This window comes from Diorhabda carinulata, chromosome 4, assembly GCF_026250575.1.
Source record: "Diorhabda carinulata isolate Delta chromosome 4, icDioCari1.1, whole genome shotgun sequence".
Classification (NCBI taxonomy): Eukaryota; Metazoa; Arthropoda; class Insecta; order Coleoptera; family Chrysomelidae; genus Diorhabda; species Diorhabda carinulata.
Window position 1 is genome coordinate 29,603,320 of NC_079463.1, and position 19,500 is coordinate 29,622,819.

At 32.9% G+C, this 19,500-nt stretch overlaps 1 protein-coding gene across 3 annotated transcripts in view; it reads left to right on the top strand.

Annotated features, from left to right (window-relative positions):
- Positions 1 to 19,500, top strand: part of LOC130893358 (hemicentin-2-like) — a 482,155-nt gene that overhangs the window by 240,926 nt on the left and 221,729 nt on the right. For all 3 annotated transcript variants that reach the window (XM_057799386.1, XM_057799387.1, XM_057799388.1), the window contains 2 exons: positions 553 to 680; positions 18,345 to 18,469. In XM_057799386.1, the coding sequence (XP_057655369.1) occupies positions 553 to 680; positions 18,345 to 18,469 (253 nt within the window). The remainder of the gene's footprint in view (positions 1 to 552; positions 681 to 18,344; positions 18,470 to 19,500) is intronic.

Consider the following 19,500-nt stretch of genomic DNA (forward strand, 5'->3'; position numbering starts at 1 on the left):
TTAGTTTATATTGAATAACATTTCGTATTTCTTTAGACCTATTTGCTTACATTTTTATTTCGTTGATAAATTTTTTCGAGATTATTTCAAATAGCATCATTCTATTTAAAATAGAGTTTTGTCAACACATACAATAAGAACTCGACATAAAATCTAGTTCTCGTTAATGCTGAAAGAGTCATTGAACCGAATAATAACTACCCTCAAGCCAATTGACAATTTTTATAGCCCAGCAGAATTTTCCGTTAATAATTGGTAATTGCAATTAGTCTAGCTCGTCTTTATGACTATGCATACTATCAAAGTTCCATTATTCTTCAAAGAAGCACTTTAGGCTTTTGTTACCGTAATAACTTCTCTTCTCACTTTGTTACAATATTCCATCTAGACCCCGAAAGGACTTTCACTCAAATCCATTTAGAAAACGAATATTATATACTTTATATCGCGGAGAACGAAAAAATAATTTAATAACAAATACCTATTACAATTCATGTATATAAGTATTTATTATTAAATACTCATATGTCTTATATCTTACTTTTGTTGCAGTGCCCCCTTCGGGTGTCCAAGTGAGTGATGACTGGGGCCTTGTGAGAAATGGAATCACAACGGCTTACGCTGAAGGGGCAAGTCTAACACTAACATGCGTTGCTAGTTCTGGGAAGCCACTCGCTAGGGTAAGTGTATATCTTAGGTTGATATTTTCAAAGGATACGACTAGCATTTACCAAACATACTATGTTTGGTCAGAAATAATATTTAACCAATCCTTAATTAAACTATTGACTGGATTCAAAGCATTATTGCTTAATTTCGATGACTATACGAGAGCTGCTACTTAAGTTTTTAAATAGACAAAAAAAAACAAATCTTCATAATTGTATATTACTGGAATATCTGGAACCGTTGGTAATATTCATATTGAACACACTGTTCACACTACCACTACAACAACACTCACAATTACACTGTCCGACGTGCGTTTCGATAACCAAGTTATCGTCTTCAAAGACTGAAGGTAAACTTCAGTTCAGTAGAATTCAGTATCTATAAAATACATTTCAAGATAAAGAAGAATTAGGAATTGATTTGGAATAACTTTTACGAAGACTGCGTAAGTACAAAAGAAATAACAGATCCGCTGGTTTGTTAAGTTGTGGTGTTGATCGGTGGGACTAAATGCTAAATCTTAATCCAAACATAACCTACCTTTGATAGGAAGAAAAAACTCATTCTTAATCCATTCAGAGTAGACATTGAGTAAAAAACAGAGAGAAAATATCTAGATAGAACATATCAAACTCCTTTAGAAAAATCATGGGAAGAAGCTAAATACTAAGCCACGAAAGACCTGATGATTTGCATAAATTTCGCAACAAAGATCTCACTGTCGATTTATACGATATTCGTAACACCGTAAAACCAATCATCACACGCGGGGCACTGATTTTGAGTACTAAAAGTAGTCTGAAGAACGCGAGAAACAATGTTTCGAAGGTACCAAGTCTAGTTTGCATACGTGCAGCCAGGACCACGAAATCAAATCCAACAACTGCACTAAAAGTGTGTTTAGATATTGCACCTCTACATATAGCAGTAACAAAAAAACCTTAACTAAGAATGTTCAGGGAAGGAATAATCAAGAATAAGCAAGTGTTAAAAACTGATCAAACCTGAGATATGTCTTAATGTGAAATACCGAAAAATTTTGATATAGATATAGAAGTATATGCAACTGAAAAATGTTTCCAATTCAACCTAGAAAGGAATTATTGTAAACTGGAGATCATCACCTTATCCGATAGCCCAGCAGCCATAAGAGCTCTAAGCTCCAATGTCATGAAATCTGAACTGGATTTGAAACTAGGTAAGTAGAACAACCGATACCAAAATGCTCTAGAGTGGGTAGAAACGAAACGTATATTCACTAAAAAAGAAGTTATATAAAAGTAATACCACATACTGAAACAATCTATAGGGGTTAAGGTTGACAAAGGAACAATAACCACTGAAAATTTGTTCAATGTATCATCTTAGGTAAAAACAACAGACGAATACGTTTTGTCGCCTCAATAGACCCCTGAAGACGCTGAGCTTACTACAACGTACTTGGTACAAATTCTGGTACGTAGAGGATGAAACCTTTACCCTCATTCTCTTGAAGTTTGAGACACATCGGAACTCCAGAGCATTACATCTGCGAGCGTATGAGGTAGAAGACGAAGATCTATGGTAGCTAGAGGTATGCGACATTATGAATTTTATAAGAGGAGTTGGAATGATAGATCACTGAAGATCCCTAGTTCCAAAGCATGAAGAGAGGACACAATAGATCTTTTGGACTATATACATACCTAGCGATTTGATGTGCTTACTAGTTAGAATTTCTTTTTCAATTTTTCTATGAAAATTATTGAATTTCCAAATAATGCTGCGGCACTGAAATGATATTGTTTATTGTGCTTGAATCATCATCATCAAGTCTTTCAATCCCATGTGGATTATGGCTATCGCTTTTGGCGCTTTAAATCCATTTTTTTAGGTGGATTACTCCTCGTTTTCGGATTTTTATTTTCTTCATAGTTTGTAGTTTGTTTTGGCTGCTTTTGTTATTATTTTCCATTCTTTTCGGTTCCAACATTATGCTCTCCAGTTTTCTATATTGAGTACTCTTATGTCCTCCTCTAAAAACGTGAAATGAAATTAATTCAGACTCAATAGGAACTTTTTTCTGAGTATATGACATCACCCCGGCAAACAACTAAACCCTAAGAGTGAACGTATACATATGCCGCAAAGACTTTGACTGATTTTTCCCTATTTTTGGAATGAACACGTCGAAAGAGTGCAGAACGCTTGCCATTATTTTGTAGAGCCGCACATTTTTTATATTTTTGGTCGATTATCATTTTTTCAAGCGCAAGTTTATTTCATAGAAAAATGGTATTAAATTTCCGGAGCAATACAGGATTTCAAATGAATCGGAGACATTCGGTATACACACCAAAAGTTGCATTCAATTTAACTTGAATCGAATGTTTCGTCTTAACTCCCTTTGTAAGCCATTAAGCGTTGAAGACGGTTCCTACAAGCAGAGCTAGAGAACTCAAATTGCACTTTCTCGATTGCTACATTCCTTATAGCGTCACTTGATTTCGACACTTTGTATAACTTAATGTATAACTTAAATCCAACAAAAACTGCTAACGCACGAAGCAAATGGTCGCCTGTTTTTTCGTAATAACTGGACATATTGCTACCATTCCATAAGAGGAACGTAGAATGGTCAATTCTCAATGGTACACCAGCATTTCTTTGCCAGAAGTGTTAAAAAAAATTGGGAAAATGAATAATGAATTGATATTGGATTCTACTTTTTCATGATCAGAATTATCTTGCTTTTTCCAATGTTGTTAGAAGTAATGATATGTTTTCACTGACCCATTTAATCTGATGAGGTGTTAAATAAACAAAACCTCCATCAGTATTTTGTTATTTACGTGATATAATATCCATATTATCAGCATATATCTTTAATGTTTCTAAACTTTTGTTGGATATAAGTATTGTTTTCCTCACTACTCTTTTCAGAACGAAGAGACGTCTTCCTGATTAAGTCGTTAAATATTAATTCTATTGGCGATGTTAATATTTCCAAAGTTTCTCATACAATTTAGGTACAATTATGCTGTCATAGGCTACCTTAAATCCATAAATATGTGATAGGTGTCAATTTTAATCATCTTCCTGTACAAAATGTGAGAAAATATTTTAATAAATTTAATGAGGATTGTTCTCCTTCTGAAGTTAGCTCAATAGTTTCTTGGTTTTCCTAATCCTTTTTGCATTATATTAGGAAATAACTTTAGAATGATGTCAACAACGCGAGCTACAATGCTAAATTTGATTTGATAGGTTAGGAAAGCGAGAGCCAGAGCCACTGTTGAATATTTATCATATAACGCTTGGAAACTACTATAAAAGCAATGCTTAGTGACAATTTATTTTTCTCTGTAATGTTTCTGTTGATGATGCAAATGGTAACATTATAACGAAATAAACGGCAAAATGTTTTTATTGCGTTGGAATCCTCTTAACCCAATTCGAATAATGTATCTGGTGGTGACTAACAGCAAAAAGATTTATTGCATGAGAATTTGGTAGCAGAGAAACCGACTATTTGGTGATAATAAAAAAATATGTTTTTGTTTCAGTTTAACGTCAAAAATTTTTCGCGAATAGTGTGTTCTTCTGATTATAATTTTTTTGACATGGAAACAATAGAATTATTTCTCAATATTCAGGAAAAATGAGGTGTAAAGGTGATATTTCCATTGTTTTTTATTTAGCCCGTCTCTAGTTAACTCTTCTTTTTTCCAGGTTTCGTATTTCATTCCCATCTAGGTCAACATCTTCAATCCTTTTTGTTGTTGTTCGATTTTTTCCACTTCACTCACTACGTTTAATTCGCATCTCATTATGTCTTTGTTTTATCCAGTATCTTTTCCGCATTTTTTCATCAGTATCTCCATTTCGCTCCATTATTATATCCTGCATCAATTTGTGGGTAGCACCTAGGATTCCTAACTATAGATCAGTATTATTAGTAATACTGACTGACAGATTTTGTACATTGTATATTCTGTACAGTGCTGCTGATCTCATCAATTTTATTTCAGTGGAATGCTCGATGCTTTTCTTTCTTTGATCCAGCTCTTCTTCTTCTTCTTCTTGTGGTGCCTATCCGTGTTGAATGCTGGTTGTCAGCAAGGCAATTTTCATTCTGACAACAGCAATGCGAAATAGTTGAGAACTTTTTCCATTATTTTCACTTTTAAGGACCTGTAGTAGTATCAACAGCATTTATAAACCCGAACTGCGTTGAGAATATTTGGCTCTTACATAATTTTTAAAATCTCCTGTGGATTATTTTGAGAAAGACCTTTAGAAGACTAATTGTACGGTATTACTTGCCTTTCTTGGCGCTTGGTTTCTAAGAAAGTGAAATGACCTTGGATTCGTCCACAATATATGCTGTTAAACACAAAGGATTTCTGGTCCTTCTATTGTTCTAGTTATTAAAACTAAATTGTCTTCATATGCAATTATTTGATTTTTGTGACGATTGTTTATATCTTATCTTTTTAGCACTAGACTAAAAACAACAATCGATATTAGTTCTTCTAGTTTTAATCCCTTCTGAATCCTAAATTTCCAGAATATAATATCCATTATCGTCTTAAAAATAGATATTTGATCCGCTGTGACTCTTCCTTTCCTTTCTTGGTACCCCCATGGTATTCTTCCACTATGTTTTCTTGGTACTTCTTTAGCCTGTTTCTCACAACTCCAGCAATAACTGTGTACAACACATCCAGAAGTTATATCCATCTATGGTTCCCACATCTACTTTTATCTTCCTTCCTGAATATTATCTACATTCCATCTTTCTTCATTCCAAATTTTCCGTATTATTCTGCATTCTTTTCTGTATATTTTTCACGCTGCTTTTATTAATTTCTGTTGTAATTCTATTCTCTCCTGGATTCTCATGGTTTTTCAAATTTTCCATCTTTCTTTAACAGTTGGCTCCCCCATATGATTTACATTTTCTACTTCTTTATATAAATCCTCTTCCTGTTTCGGTTCCTCCTCTTGTCCATACAATACTCCTTAAAATCATTGAGTACATCTTTTAACTTTTACTTGTGAATCTAGAGTCTTCTCTCGTTTTCTCTGATATAAAGTACTTGGCGATTTATCATGCTTTCTCGTGATTTTTTGGTAATCATCTTTTGGAATTGATGATTTGCTTCATTTATCTCATTCTCCGTCCACGTAAAAGATTCATCAGATTAAAGAATAATCAGAAATCACACAATGTGTAACAATGCATCGAAATTACGACAGACTCAAAAACTGCAAGTGCAAAACATTTCGTGGTGTACACATATCAGTTTTATCCAGTTTTATCTGTACAAGCTTAATTGCTTTCGCTAATCTTGCACTACAAACGAGCTGCCAACGTACCTTAATTGACAGACCTTCACTTTTTTGCCATTTTTGGTATTGGTAAATCCTAATGAATCCACACACAACTTTAGGACAACCAGCACGTGCCTGATTATCAAGCGATGTCCATTCTTTTTTGGAGTCTTTATACTAGCGAAACCCAGCTGATCACGATGAACTTTTATTGCCCAATGCGCATTACTGACTTTATTATTTATATGAACCGACAGTAGAATCATGAATCATAACGCGCCCGTGCTCTTTTATTTATTTTATATTTCAAAGGCAAATCGTATGTTTTCAAGAATGAAGTTTGGTAGCATCTAGTATTGAAAATATTCACTACTACGCGATTTTCTCATAGAGATTTTCTCCTTAGAAGGGAGGGAAAAATCACAATTTGTCACTTAAACATGTTATAACAAGTTTATAAAACACAATAAACAAGACACTGCAACCTTAATTAGTTCTTATATTACTTTACGTACTCTATGAATACAAGGGTTGCTACTTAAGTTTTGAAATATGGCAACACTGATGTGAATGTGACATTGCCATTATAAAGTTTGATATATTTAATAGTGAACGTACTCAGAACGTGCTGTCATACGAGTGCTCTTTGTGTTGTTTACAGATAGCATAGTAGAACATTCATATTGATGAAAAAATGGGTTTTTAAATAATTAACATATTCATACGATGATTTTCAACGTTTATTGAACCAACAACAGTGTGCCGATCAACCCGCTTCGACTTTTGGTGATGAAGCACCATCTCGAGCCTCCGTGTTTTGCTGGTTTTCCGAATTTAATCATAGTCACACTTGGCTACAAGATGAATTTCGTGAAAGTCGTCCAAAATCGGTTGTTGTAGTAATTTCAAAAATATATTAAATTTCTTGATTCAAAAGCAACGATAATTTTAGAACGTCTTTGAAACTAGTTTTCCGATAATTTTCAAACATCAGTAATGATCTAGTTCCTCTCAAGCATCTGATAGCTAAAGGTAATTATGTTACTTTTTCGTGTTTTCTCAACATAAAGCTCAATTTCCTTCCCTCCCGGTTTTTGTTTACATTCATAATACTTTTCAACAATTTTCAGTGTTGTTATACTATACATATTGATTCGTCAATTATTCAAAACTCGTCCTTTCCATTAATCATGGAAAAAGTATTTAAACAATAATGTATAGGGTGTACATTGGACGATTGAAGATTGTAATTCTTACCTAAAATGTGAATATGTTACCAATGTTAAGTTTTTGTGAAAGAAACTTTATATAGAGGAGATTTCCTCATCGCGTGGTTTCTCAAAGAAAAACATTTTGTAATGTTAGAAGACGGGCTCGAGAATGAGGAAAGTTTTATAGGGTTAATCGAGAATGTCCTGTTCAAATGAGTATGTAAGATGAAGAATTTTGTATACCATGACGATCAACGGCATAGTAGCACTAGAATAAAGTGGCATATCGAGATCACACTCCGTACCGAACTATTAGACGTAATTTATTCCATCCATATCATGCCCAAAAATTGTTGTTAAAGAAAAACTTAGTTTCACTTTTAGAGAAAAATTCTTGTATTGATGAGATTTTCTCTTCTCGTAGGGGTATTACAAATATGCATAGTTATCTTGAGTATTTTACAAGAGTTTGTTCAAATTACTCTTTCAGATTCCTTCGACGATTTACCAGTACGATTGAGATTTGAACATTGGTTTATACACTTTTATTTAAGTGTCATTGTAAGAGACGTTTTGAACCGCCAATGTACAAATAAGTGGCGTATTGGAAGAGGAGATAATTGTCCTCAAGAATGGCTTCCCCACTCTTCTTATTTTTCTACTATCTATTAATGGATATTTGCGATAACTTCCAATCATTTTATCCTGTCGCTGGTGGTATGCATTTATTCTCCTTTGGATCTTATCCCTGTCCAATTTTTAATATTGTGGAACCACGACATCTTCTTTCTACCGAATCCCTATATCTTTCCTTCTGTCAAGAGCTGAAGCAAATGGTACCTCTCGCTCCGAATCACATGTTTTAGTGCCCGGCAATTCACGTTCTCTTCTTATTCTCCTCAGAATTTCTTCGTTGGTTTCTTTTGCCATCCATGGAACTCTCAAAACTCTTCGATTCACATCTCTAATGCCTCAAATCTGTTCTTGGTGTTAACTTTAAGTGTTCATCCTTATATACCGTATAATAGCACGTACCATTTTGTGAATTTTATTCTGAGGTTGAGGTCAAAGTCACAATTCGTAAACACGTTTTCAAATTTCATGAATGAGCTTCTTGCCTTGATGACCACTCTTTATATAACATAGTTAGTATGTTAATTTTACATTATGGAACTGGAGCGTATTGAAAAATGATCTGGTGATAATTTTCAGCAATTTCTCTGAATTATAAATGTTCATTGTTTTTCTACAATATTATTTATTTGTTTTTCCACTAAATTGTTATTGTTGAAATATATATATATATATATATATATATATATATATATATATATATATATATATAATATATATATATATATATATATATATATATATGGATTTGTTGAATATGAAATATAATTAATACTCATTAATGCAAATTAAACATTTAATATATAAATCCATAGCTCTGGACTTATTTTAAACTTTAACTTTTCCTAAAAAATGGCAGGGTGGTATGAAAAATTACAAAAATAAAGAAAGAAGTTATCCGTGGTAAAGAATGAAATATTTTCAAACAACTGACAGATAAAACTGTGAAATTTTAAGGTTAGGTCACCCCTAATTAACTCTCCAGATTAGTTGGATCGCTTTCCACTTACCATTACGTGATGTCACGAGTCTCATACCGTGCACCAAATTTGGTATTTTTAAGCTAAAGGGTTGCGAAGAAAATATTTTTTCTTGAACTTCTGTGCCCTACTTTAAGGCCTTATAGCCTTTCGGGGATGCAATTTGGTATAGAAGTAAATTGCCCTGAGTCATCATATTTTGGACTTTTCTATACGCCTCTATTATAATGATAGATTAAAAAATGAAAATGGGATGATAAAACTTTCTTGGAAACCTTGTATATTATAATATCATTCATAGCATAGACTATCGGTTTTAATGCAATAAGCTACAGCCCTCGATTTCTTTGTTTCCAAAGCAAGGAACTGAAAATATTCATTCGATCTCTGTAGCCCTGGAACAAATGATTAAGCAAGAACGTGACGTTTTAAAACTTTCCTATTTTATCGGCTGACACCGGAAAAAGAATAATTAATGAGAGAACTTTTCTATTTGCTATTGAATTCTTTAGAAATTTTCTCTTTATTACTCGCGAGACGAAATCGGTTGTGCGGAATTCATTTAAAGTATGGTAAAAATAGAAATATGAATTGTTTACAACGAAATCACTCTTTTCTACAGACACTTTATTATATCTACGAGACGATATAAGTGAAAAAAAGTGTAGATTTTACATTCTTTTTATATCTTGACGTATAATTTCTTACAATTTTTTTTTGAATTATTTTACGGGGGTTGATACTCAAGTTTTGAGATATTACAACACTGATTTGAATATATCAAATCTGAAATTGTCATCTTATAGTTTAACAATTTCAATAGTAAACATCGCGGAGGTTATCTAGCCCATCTTCAAACATTCATCTTGGTCAAAAAATGGAAATAAATCGCGAATATTTTCGTGCGATAATTTTATATGACTTTCGACATGGATTAATCCAACAGCAGTGTGCCAATCAACTAGCTTCGACTTTTGGCTACCGGGTTTCGATGATTTTTCTAATTTAATCGTGGTCACACTTCGCTACAGGATGAATTCCGTAAATGTTGTATCAGAAAACATACATTGAGGTACTTAAGCATTAGTTACACATTTGGTGGTCAAAAATATTTGTTCACGGTGCGTCAAAAGAAGTGTTTAAGATTGTGACGAAATATTAATCTATGCATATGAACCCAAAATTAAACAACAATCGACTGTTTGGGTCTTTCAAGACGAGTTAAATGCAACAAAAGTTGCTCGTGCTGGAAGCACTTCTTTTCCAATTACCAAGGCAGATTGTACTAAAATAAAAGTTGGTTCGCAATTAAAATTGCGACTCCATACTCTGTATTCGATTCGATCTCAATGTAGCCGTATTTATTTCAAGTTGTACATTGCGTGCTGTGAAGATTCGGTTAAAAAGCTCTTAAAATTCTACATACATTTAGAAGCGCGTCTAATGAATTGTCGCAATAAACAGAGAATGAAGCTATTAGAATTTCCTATACATTCCGTTTCATATAGCAATACAAAGTAAATTGGAATATTCAATCTTTGTAATCTGTCGACTAGCATAATAAACAAGAATCATTTTCTACTTTGTATTTCAGTTTATCAGTAGAAAAGATTAATATCATTCAAATCAATTTCATAAATCAAATTCACCCTACGAACGCTTTATTTGTTGTCAGTGGGAGCTGGATCAGGACTATACGGTATCCCGCCATTACCATATTTTTGTTAGTCAAAATTTTGTTGTCACCACGTGCTATACAAACAATGAATCCCAACTTTTTTCACTTTTATGATGTGCTGATTCTGCAACTATTGTTATACGACGATAATAATAATAATAATGAAGAATAAACAATAAAGAGAACACGAAAATGTTGGAAAAAAATTATTTATTCTTCAACGTAATCTCCATCCAGCTCCATACACTTTTCCCAGCGATGTTCAATGAGTTCGATACCTACTGTCCACATCACCACTTCATTGTTGGAAAATCTTTGACCACCAACCCATTTGTTCATGTCTGGATGTCTCATGTCATTGCAAAAACGGATCTGTGAGCTGGTGCTTTGTCTTGATGAAACAACATTTTCTTCTTAGCTAAATGCAGCCATTTCTGCTTGATTTCATCGCTAAAACGTTGCAATAAGTTCGCATAATACTTGCCGTTGATAGTTTTTCTTTTTCCAAGTCAATGAGAACTATCTCAGGCGTATCCCAAGAAACCGACGCCATGACCTTGGCTGCAAATGGAACGGTCATTGCTTTCTTTAGGTTCCCCCTTTTTCATTGTTCTTTTGTTTCGAGCGTGAAGTGATGAACCTAGGTTCTATCCATGGTTATAAAACAGCTCAAAGATTCAGATTTATTTCTGTGATACATTGCCAATCACATCTTAACGGCGCTGTTTGTATTCCATTCTGAGCAAACGTGGGACCTATCTTGCGCACATGTCCACATTTTCACTTAATATGAGATATACTGTACTACTAGAAACGCCTACGCTCGCGCACTTTCAGTCGAAGATCATCCAGTACCGCTTTGTAGATTTTCTTCAAAATTTCTGGAGTCGTCACGTCATTTAGTCCACCACTGCGATGCTGGTCTTAGCAGGTTGTACGGCCTCATTTGCTACCCAATATTTCACTATTGGTAACGAAGCAGCAGTCCCACCCAAAGTAGAATCTAATTGAGCCTCTATATTGGTTGGGCTAAGGCTTTTCGCATAAAAGTATTTACCAAACAAATACTAAACAACGTTGCGTCTTCAAACTTGAAACTTATGCTCTATAGATTGTATACTTTTTAATAAAGTGAAAGAAAATTCAACTGAACTTACAACGAGTGATAGATACGATAGTTAATAATGTTTATTAAGAAAAAACACACAAAAATCACAACCAATTATTGTAATTTCAATATATTTTATAAAAATAAATCAGTTCTTGCTTTACATATACTTTTGATCACGTTTTGATTTAATCGGTGCCACTGTGCAGTGGGTAAATGCGATCAGCTGATGGGTTATTTCATTTGTCTATGATTGAACTTTGAAAATTATCTATTATTTCTTCACATTGTTGTCTATGATTAATTCTAATGAGCAGCGTAATGGATAGTTCACTGACGCTTCCGATTTTTATACTTTTCGGTAATTTAGTATAAAAACAGCATATTGTTAATAAAGTTTGATGCAAAATGTGGGCAATTCGTTCAATAATTATTATTAAACATCCAGAATCTAGTATACATACACCATCAAAGAATTAACGCATAGAATTAACGAACAAAATAATAGAAATCGTAAGTTTTAAATTTCCACCGAAAATCGAATTCGATATTCGGAAACTGTGATGAAAATCTTATTCTGGTTTAATATCCACAATCAGCTGATATAAGTTCTACCTGACTTCAGATTATAGTTTCCGGAAAGCACTCAAAAGTCTTTATTTCTGTCGAAATAAATATAAATATTAAATTTTAAAAGGAAGAAAGACGCTATCCCGAAACAGCCTTCCATTCATGGATTCTACGCTGGTATATCATTAACCTAGAGATATATCTCGATTAATTCAAATTTCACTTTGTTTTTAATAGAATAATTAATCGTACAACCTGATACAAATTTATCGAAGCATTATTTGAAATTTATGATGCTTGCTCTCGATATATTGATATAAATTCCAGCTCCCTTTGAATTGCTGTGAAGTGTCATCTATGCGGATGAATTCTCCAGGGTACACTTCAAACTGTTCATTTATTAGCAAACTAATTTCAAACAGTGCACTTGAGTAACTTAAAATTTGTCACGTAGAACCATACGTGTATGTACAGTTTATAAAAATTGATTATTCTGAAACAATCTGATGTTTCGGTGTTTCTTCGACTCGGTTGGGATGATGTCAAGCGAAATTTGTTACGTGAAATATTACCGTCTACTGCATACACTAAGTCCCCGTATTTCATTAGTAATCGGCTTCTGTTTTGCCGAAACAACGAGGAAACTTAAGCATTAATTTCTGATTCTGATTCCTTATCAAAAAAATCCGTGTAGTGAAATTAACGTTTCTGTTGGTTTATCGAACTAAATTGTGAAAAAGTTTTGTATAAAATTCACACAATTGAAACCTATTCACGCTGTATATTTTCACATTTTAACTGTTTTAACATTATTATTTTTTTATGATACAGGGTGTGTAACGTTTTTTTATATCATAGTATCAAGCATACAGTGGGAGGAGATATTTCCGGTGAAATTCTAAATAAATGAGAAATATAAATGAAAATTTAATGTCTGACTTGGAATTATTCAATTTCAATCGAAGAATGTTTTCATAAACATACCAATGGTCATAAAATACGTATTAAAATTGAATTTGACAAGATAAAAATCCAATTTTACCCGGTCAAGCGTTTTCTGGAAACTCAGTTAACCGCTTGGGTCAGGGGTTTGTGCATAATAAATTCCCTTTTATCACTATCTGTTCTTTTCAAATAAACTCCATAAACTTCAAGATGAATTTTCCATATAATACCGATTTTATTCAATGACATTCCTCCAACAATTCCAATTTTTATTTATGAAATTATAATTTACGATTTTGTGATTACTACAAAATTTATAGTAGTGAAAAGGTATTGGAAAAGAAGTTGTTAAAATGTAATTCTGCTTATATAGACGGTCATAAAGTCAGTTTTACAATTTATTTGTTGAAGCGAACGTTTTTATTGCCATCGTTCTGGTTGATTTTCAAAATCGATAGTTCAATCATTCTCCAGATTGTACACATCGCCTGCTTTTCTTGATTGTAGTTCAATATAAGTATCTATCTGAATTTGTAAGAGTAAATAATCATAAGATTAAATTTTTTAGTAAATTTATTCCATTTTTAATTAGGTAATAGTAGATATGTGACGACCATGTCATGTGCCCAGGCAATACAGTAACACATTTCCTCTAACAACTTCTTCAATAAAATAATAATCCTGACTGACCGATACCTGACCCAAGAAATTCCTTCTATTGGGAGTTCCAAGTCACTTTTCTTTTGAACCCTTCTCAATGTCCCAAAGCATGAAACTTACTTAATCATTTCCAATACACCTGGTACCAACATACTTACACTAACCCAAGCGAGACGTTTTGAACTGAAAAGAAGTTCACTCTTCCTCGGAATAGAGAAACGAGCTGATGTCCAACGCCTAGCGGAGCTACGCTACTCCTAGAGATCAGCATGCGTGACCGTTGTGAGTTTCAATTTCACGTTTTGTATATATTGTTTAGTTGGTATATTTGTGCACTATATAAGGATAAGTGAACGACATCATAACAGTGAACAATTCCAATATTTTATAGTACTTTAGTGTCATTAAGAATGTTAACAAACGCTAAGAACACTGCTTATATTGAAAATAAACGTTATAAAGACTTAATTTAGGTTAGGTTAGGTTAGGATAGGTTAGGTTGGGCTTAACCTGCAAAAATAAATAGTTATATGGACTCACTCGTTTACATTTAACATAATATAATAATATAAAGACTTACTTTAAAATTGTGACATTTATAATTACTTAATCAACAGACTGATTACTTGCCAAACGAAAGTTTGACTTTATAAGAATAGTTTAAGTCGATTTTGTGATAAATACATTTTAAAAGCTCCTAGATACTTGATTTTCGAAGCTCTAATTAGTAAGATAATATGAAGATTATTATATTTTGCGATATAACTATTACCTATTACAGAAAGTTTTATTTTTATACATTTCCTAATACGATTTTGAAATTTTATACAACTCCTAGGAATTGTGCACTTTTCTATACATTTAAATAGTTTCTGAAACAAAATTTTTATACATTTCCAAAATAGCTTCGGAATTTCTAGGATTTGTGAACAATTCCTATATTTCATACATTTCCGGTAACATATATCGCGAATAGCGAAAATGACTAACGAGAGAAATGCTTTATTGTCAAAAAATTGTTACAATTGGTAGACAAAAGCTTATAAAAACTAAAAATAACTATATGAAGATACAAATAAAATGAAACTTCAATATACAGAAGGAAACCACAATGAGTAACAAAATTATAGGTAATAATTAGTAAATAAGCATTCACCATGAATGGATAAGAGTTAAAATCAGGAGAAACATAAATGGAGCCTAGTACCGAACCTTGGGGCACTCCACATTATATTGCCTTGCATGAAGACATCGTTGAATCAACCCTTACAAGCTGATTTCTGTTGTAGTACTGCAATTTCTTAATTAAAATTTTATGATTAACACAATCGAAAGCCTTAGAAAATCATAAAAAGTTGTTACAGAGGATAGAATAGACATTATTTAGGATGGAGTGGTAAGGAGTGCAATTGAGCGATAATCCGATGTTTGATTTTTATCTCCTCCTTTATACAGAGGTATAATTATAGTCATCCAGGTAATTAAAATATTGTCATTCTAAAATGAGACGTTATTTAAAGTTGTAAGGTAATTCAGTGTGGAATCTGGCAGACTCCGGTAAGTCCTTCAATTCCAGATGAGTTTTATTTTTGTTGTCATTAAATGTACTGCGAAGCTCTGTTAAAACTACGGGCATAAAGAAGAAACTGTGTAAGTTAGCATTAGCATTAGGGACATAAAAAAACTTAAGGAGTTAATCCGTTTCCTGGGTTAATAGCAAGAAGAAAACATTCTGCAGCTTTTGGAAGTCGAAACCATCGGCGATCGAAAGCCCTCCCCGTTTCTGCGCAACTTACTTTCTCTCGGAGGCAGCCCGTTCTAAAAAGAAGCTTTACCCACGATCTGGATTGGCAAGTTACCCCAAACATTCGACTGATGATGTCTCCCGCCAATGGAATTCCCTGCAGAGGACGACGAACTAGATAAACTACAGCAGCAGCAGCATCAAGAACTTCGGCGTTCAGAGCAACGAGTTCGATTCGTCAATTATATGGTTCTCTCTACTTACAATTACTACTGTCAATTTAAAGAAACTCTCACGTATGACTTGTAGTTGGTCTTGCGAAGAAGATTTTATATTAATATTATGATTTATATCGTGGAAAACGTCCACGGTTTTTACTATATACTTGAGCAATGAAATATTTTTTGGAAAATGTATAACTTGGATAAAAACTACTATTCCGTATTGATTAATCTTGGGTAGTTCTTTAAGTCACTTCACCATATAAATCCAACTTCTTTTCATGTTTGTATATACACTGTAACGTATTAACTAAATCCACTTTATAGATATATTCATGTAAATAATTTAAACACTTAAAACTTTCCACATATTCCACGCATTTTTTATAAAATTAATGCATACAATATGGGGTGAAAACCCGCATTAAAGAGTCAATTTGTTTTTTTCATTTTCCAAAAATTGAACTTTATTGTGTAAACTTTCAACATTATAACTCTGAGCTACTCACATAAAAGATTCAACAGCTTTAACACAAACATTAGGTGCTGAAAATTAAGCTCTTGATACTAGATTCGTTAAAACGACATATCCACTTCGTGAGGATAATAATTTTGCATAAAGGAACATCAATTGCGCCACTAATTTAATGTTGTTAAAATCTAGCATCCGTTTTTAATAAACCAACATTCGAAGTTCCATGGTGGTATGGAACGTATGACTCTTGGTACATGAGTACATATGCTGCTCGATTTATTCAATTCTTTCACCATGTCAACAAAGAAATTGCATTGACATTTGAGATAAATAGTTTCCACAGTTTATTAGATTACGATAAGTAAATTCAATCTCATTCTTTGCCACTACACCTTTTGTAGACGGTTTGATGAAGCAATTGCAACAAACTAAAGATAAACAGTATCAACATTTCATTCGAATATTATGAATAAACTCAATCTCATTTTGTGGATAAACTGCGGAGTATTAGAAATTTATGAAAAAAGATGAGACATAACGGTTACTATATTTAACACGCTTTTATTAGTTTCACTTGTGTGATTACGTTCAGACTCTGAAGACGATAATTTGGTTATCGAAACGCGCGTCAGATAGTTTACCTTCGGTCTCTGAAGACGATAACTTGGTTATCGAAACCCCCGTCAGATAGTTTACCTTCGGTCTCTGAAGACGATAACTTGGTTATCGAAACGCGCGTCAGGTAATGTAATTGTGAGTGTTGGTGTAAACAGTGTGTTCAGTTTGTATGTACGTAACTGACTTCTTGGTTTCGATTTCCTCATTCTAAAAAACACATTTCAAGCAGTATTCAAACTAATGGGTAGAACGTAATTCTTGACAAAAGAATAAAATTACTGGAAAGGAATTAAACTATAACTTATTTTGCTCTTGAATTCCAATAGAATAACATTTTGTCCGAATCTTCTATAAAAGAATCTCAAATTTTGAAGACTAAAAGTTCTTCTGGTTATACAAATCATTAATATCCTATTTTATCTTATCTCCGCAGAAGAAAATTTAAAAAAACAACAGAAAACATCTATGTACTTGAAAGAAGTAAAAAAAGGAGTCACTACCATTTTTTAATCGTGAGAGTGGTCAAATTTTGCCACAGTTTTTTTGAGTGAGGAGCCTCTGATTTTTGTTAACAATGTGTGTTGAACAAGCATTGTTCCATTATGACAGGAGCTTGGCAAGACAAGTATTGTAGTCACTTTTCGTCATTGTGGAAATCATGGATGAAATATACTTCGTAATATACACCACTCTACGTTTGAGGAGAAATTGATTATTCAGAGCGTTGTTTGTATCTGTTAAAGCAGAAGAAAATGGATTTTTGGTTGATACATAGCCAGAGGTGTAACCTCTATTCACCATTAATCGTCTGACGTCAGTCATCCAAGTGTACTGGACTAGGCAGCTTGGGATATACAGGGCTCATCGACTGTTAGAATAAAAGAAAAACTGTTAACAGTGACTTGAACTAAATAATATAGGATAAATTGGTGCACAAAAACGAAAATATATCTCACCAAGATAAAACATTGTGTGAATATCCGTGGAAACTATGGTCAAACTCAATAGTTTGCTTGTACACTGTATAGTATTTACGCATAACTTGGAAAAGTAATTATCTAAGAAAAAAATGTCGATAAAAGGGAAAATTATCGCTCAAACACAAGAGTATTTTAAAACTTGAGGAAAATTCCATAGAAAAATAATTGGATTCATGATATTTTTCTTCAATAAAATAATATTCATTGATGTGATAAAATTGACCCAAATAACTAATTCTTCCACTACTATACCAAGAAAAAATACGAAATGAACTTTCCTAAACTATAAAAACAAACCTCGATAAAGAAAACAATTTTTTGGTGGAAAATAGAGAAAAAATAGTAATTTACTATTGAAAACTTTCATATTTATTTATATAATTGATTGAGTTTTATTCTATTATTTCCACTAATGACATAATAAACATGTGAAATCCATTAAAAGAAAATTGAAGAGCTGTTACTAATTGTTACTGACCGCATTCGTTCCTTCAGACATTTCCTTCGTGAATTATCGCCATTTTTTGTTTCAGGTCTCGTGGTGGAGAGACGGAGAGCTTGTTACTGATGAAACTGAGTATTTTTCCGATCGTCGGAAATCCCAGAGCGTTCTCAAAATTGACAAGCTCACTCGTTTGCACCTTCTAGCTATATACAGGTAATTTACACTATTTTCACTCCACTTGTTTCTACCCACTTCACATCACCGCTTCTTCTAACACAATGTATCGACGGATGTGGGGTAGCGATTTTTTCAATAAAGAAACTTCCATTTCGAATCATCGTTTACAAAAGAACACAATTATCGATGTTTTGTTCACATTTATTTCCAATCTGTTTACATAAAGATTATGGAAGAAATGAGAAACCGAATACTTTATTTAGATAAAAGAATAACTTTTGCCAAGATGAAATTATTGCAAGTCGAAGACAAACTTTTCCAAATAATTTATTTACTGGTTCAAATCCACCCACCAAAGTTTTTTTATTGACTTTTGAGTCTACTCGTTCAGGTGAATGTCATGAGGACATAAAATCTGATGTTTCAAATAGTTCGCACAAATTATAGATTTTCTGTACTGGTATGGGCAAGGATCAAAGAAGAAGTTTCAAGAAAAAAAAATTCTTCTAGTGATGTTGAACAACTGTAAATAATATGAAGCCTGGAAACTCGTAAAAGACTGTTAATCATACAATTAAAAAAAAGATTTGGATTAGTAAGGAGTGACTCTACTTATACTGGTGAATTTACATATTGAAATTATTATTTATGGACGTGACGTTGTTTTCAAGTCAAAGTTTAAATTCTTATACCTATATAACCAGTATTTTAGAAATTTTAGAAAAAAAATTTCACTTCCTTACCTTCAGCTGTTGTTTGAACGTTATAAGCAAGTTACTTAGGTGAAAATGAACGAAAATACTGGATGTATAACTTTGAAAAATATTTCAAATGTCTACCAAAAGAAGCGATACGTCTATATATTACGAATGCTTCATTATTTCGTCACTCTCATTCGTAAAAATAGACTATATTGTTCAGTGGACGCCTGCGAGATAGATTTGAAGCTCTAAAGTAATAATCCACAGCTGTCTTATTTATGCAAATAGTTTAAATTCTATATTTCATCTTTATGACCTGGCCTAATATAGAGATGGCGGTAGTTGCTAGGGAATAAATCTGTACTA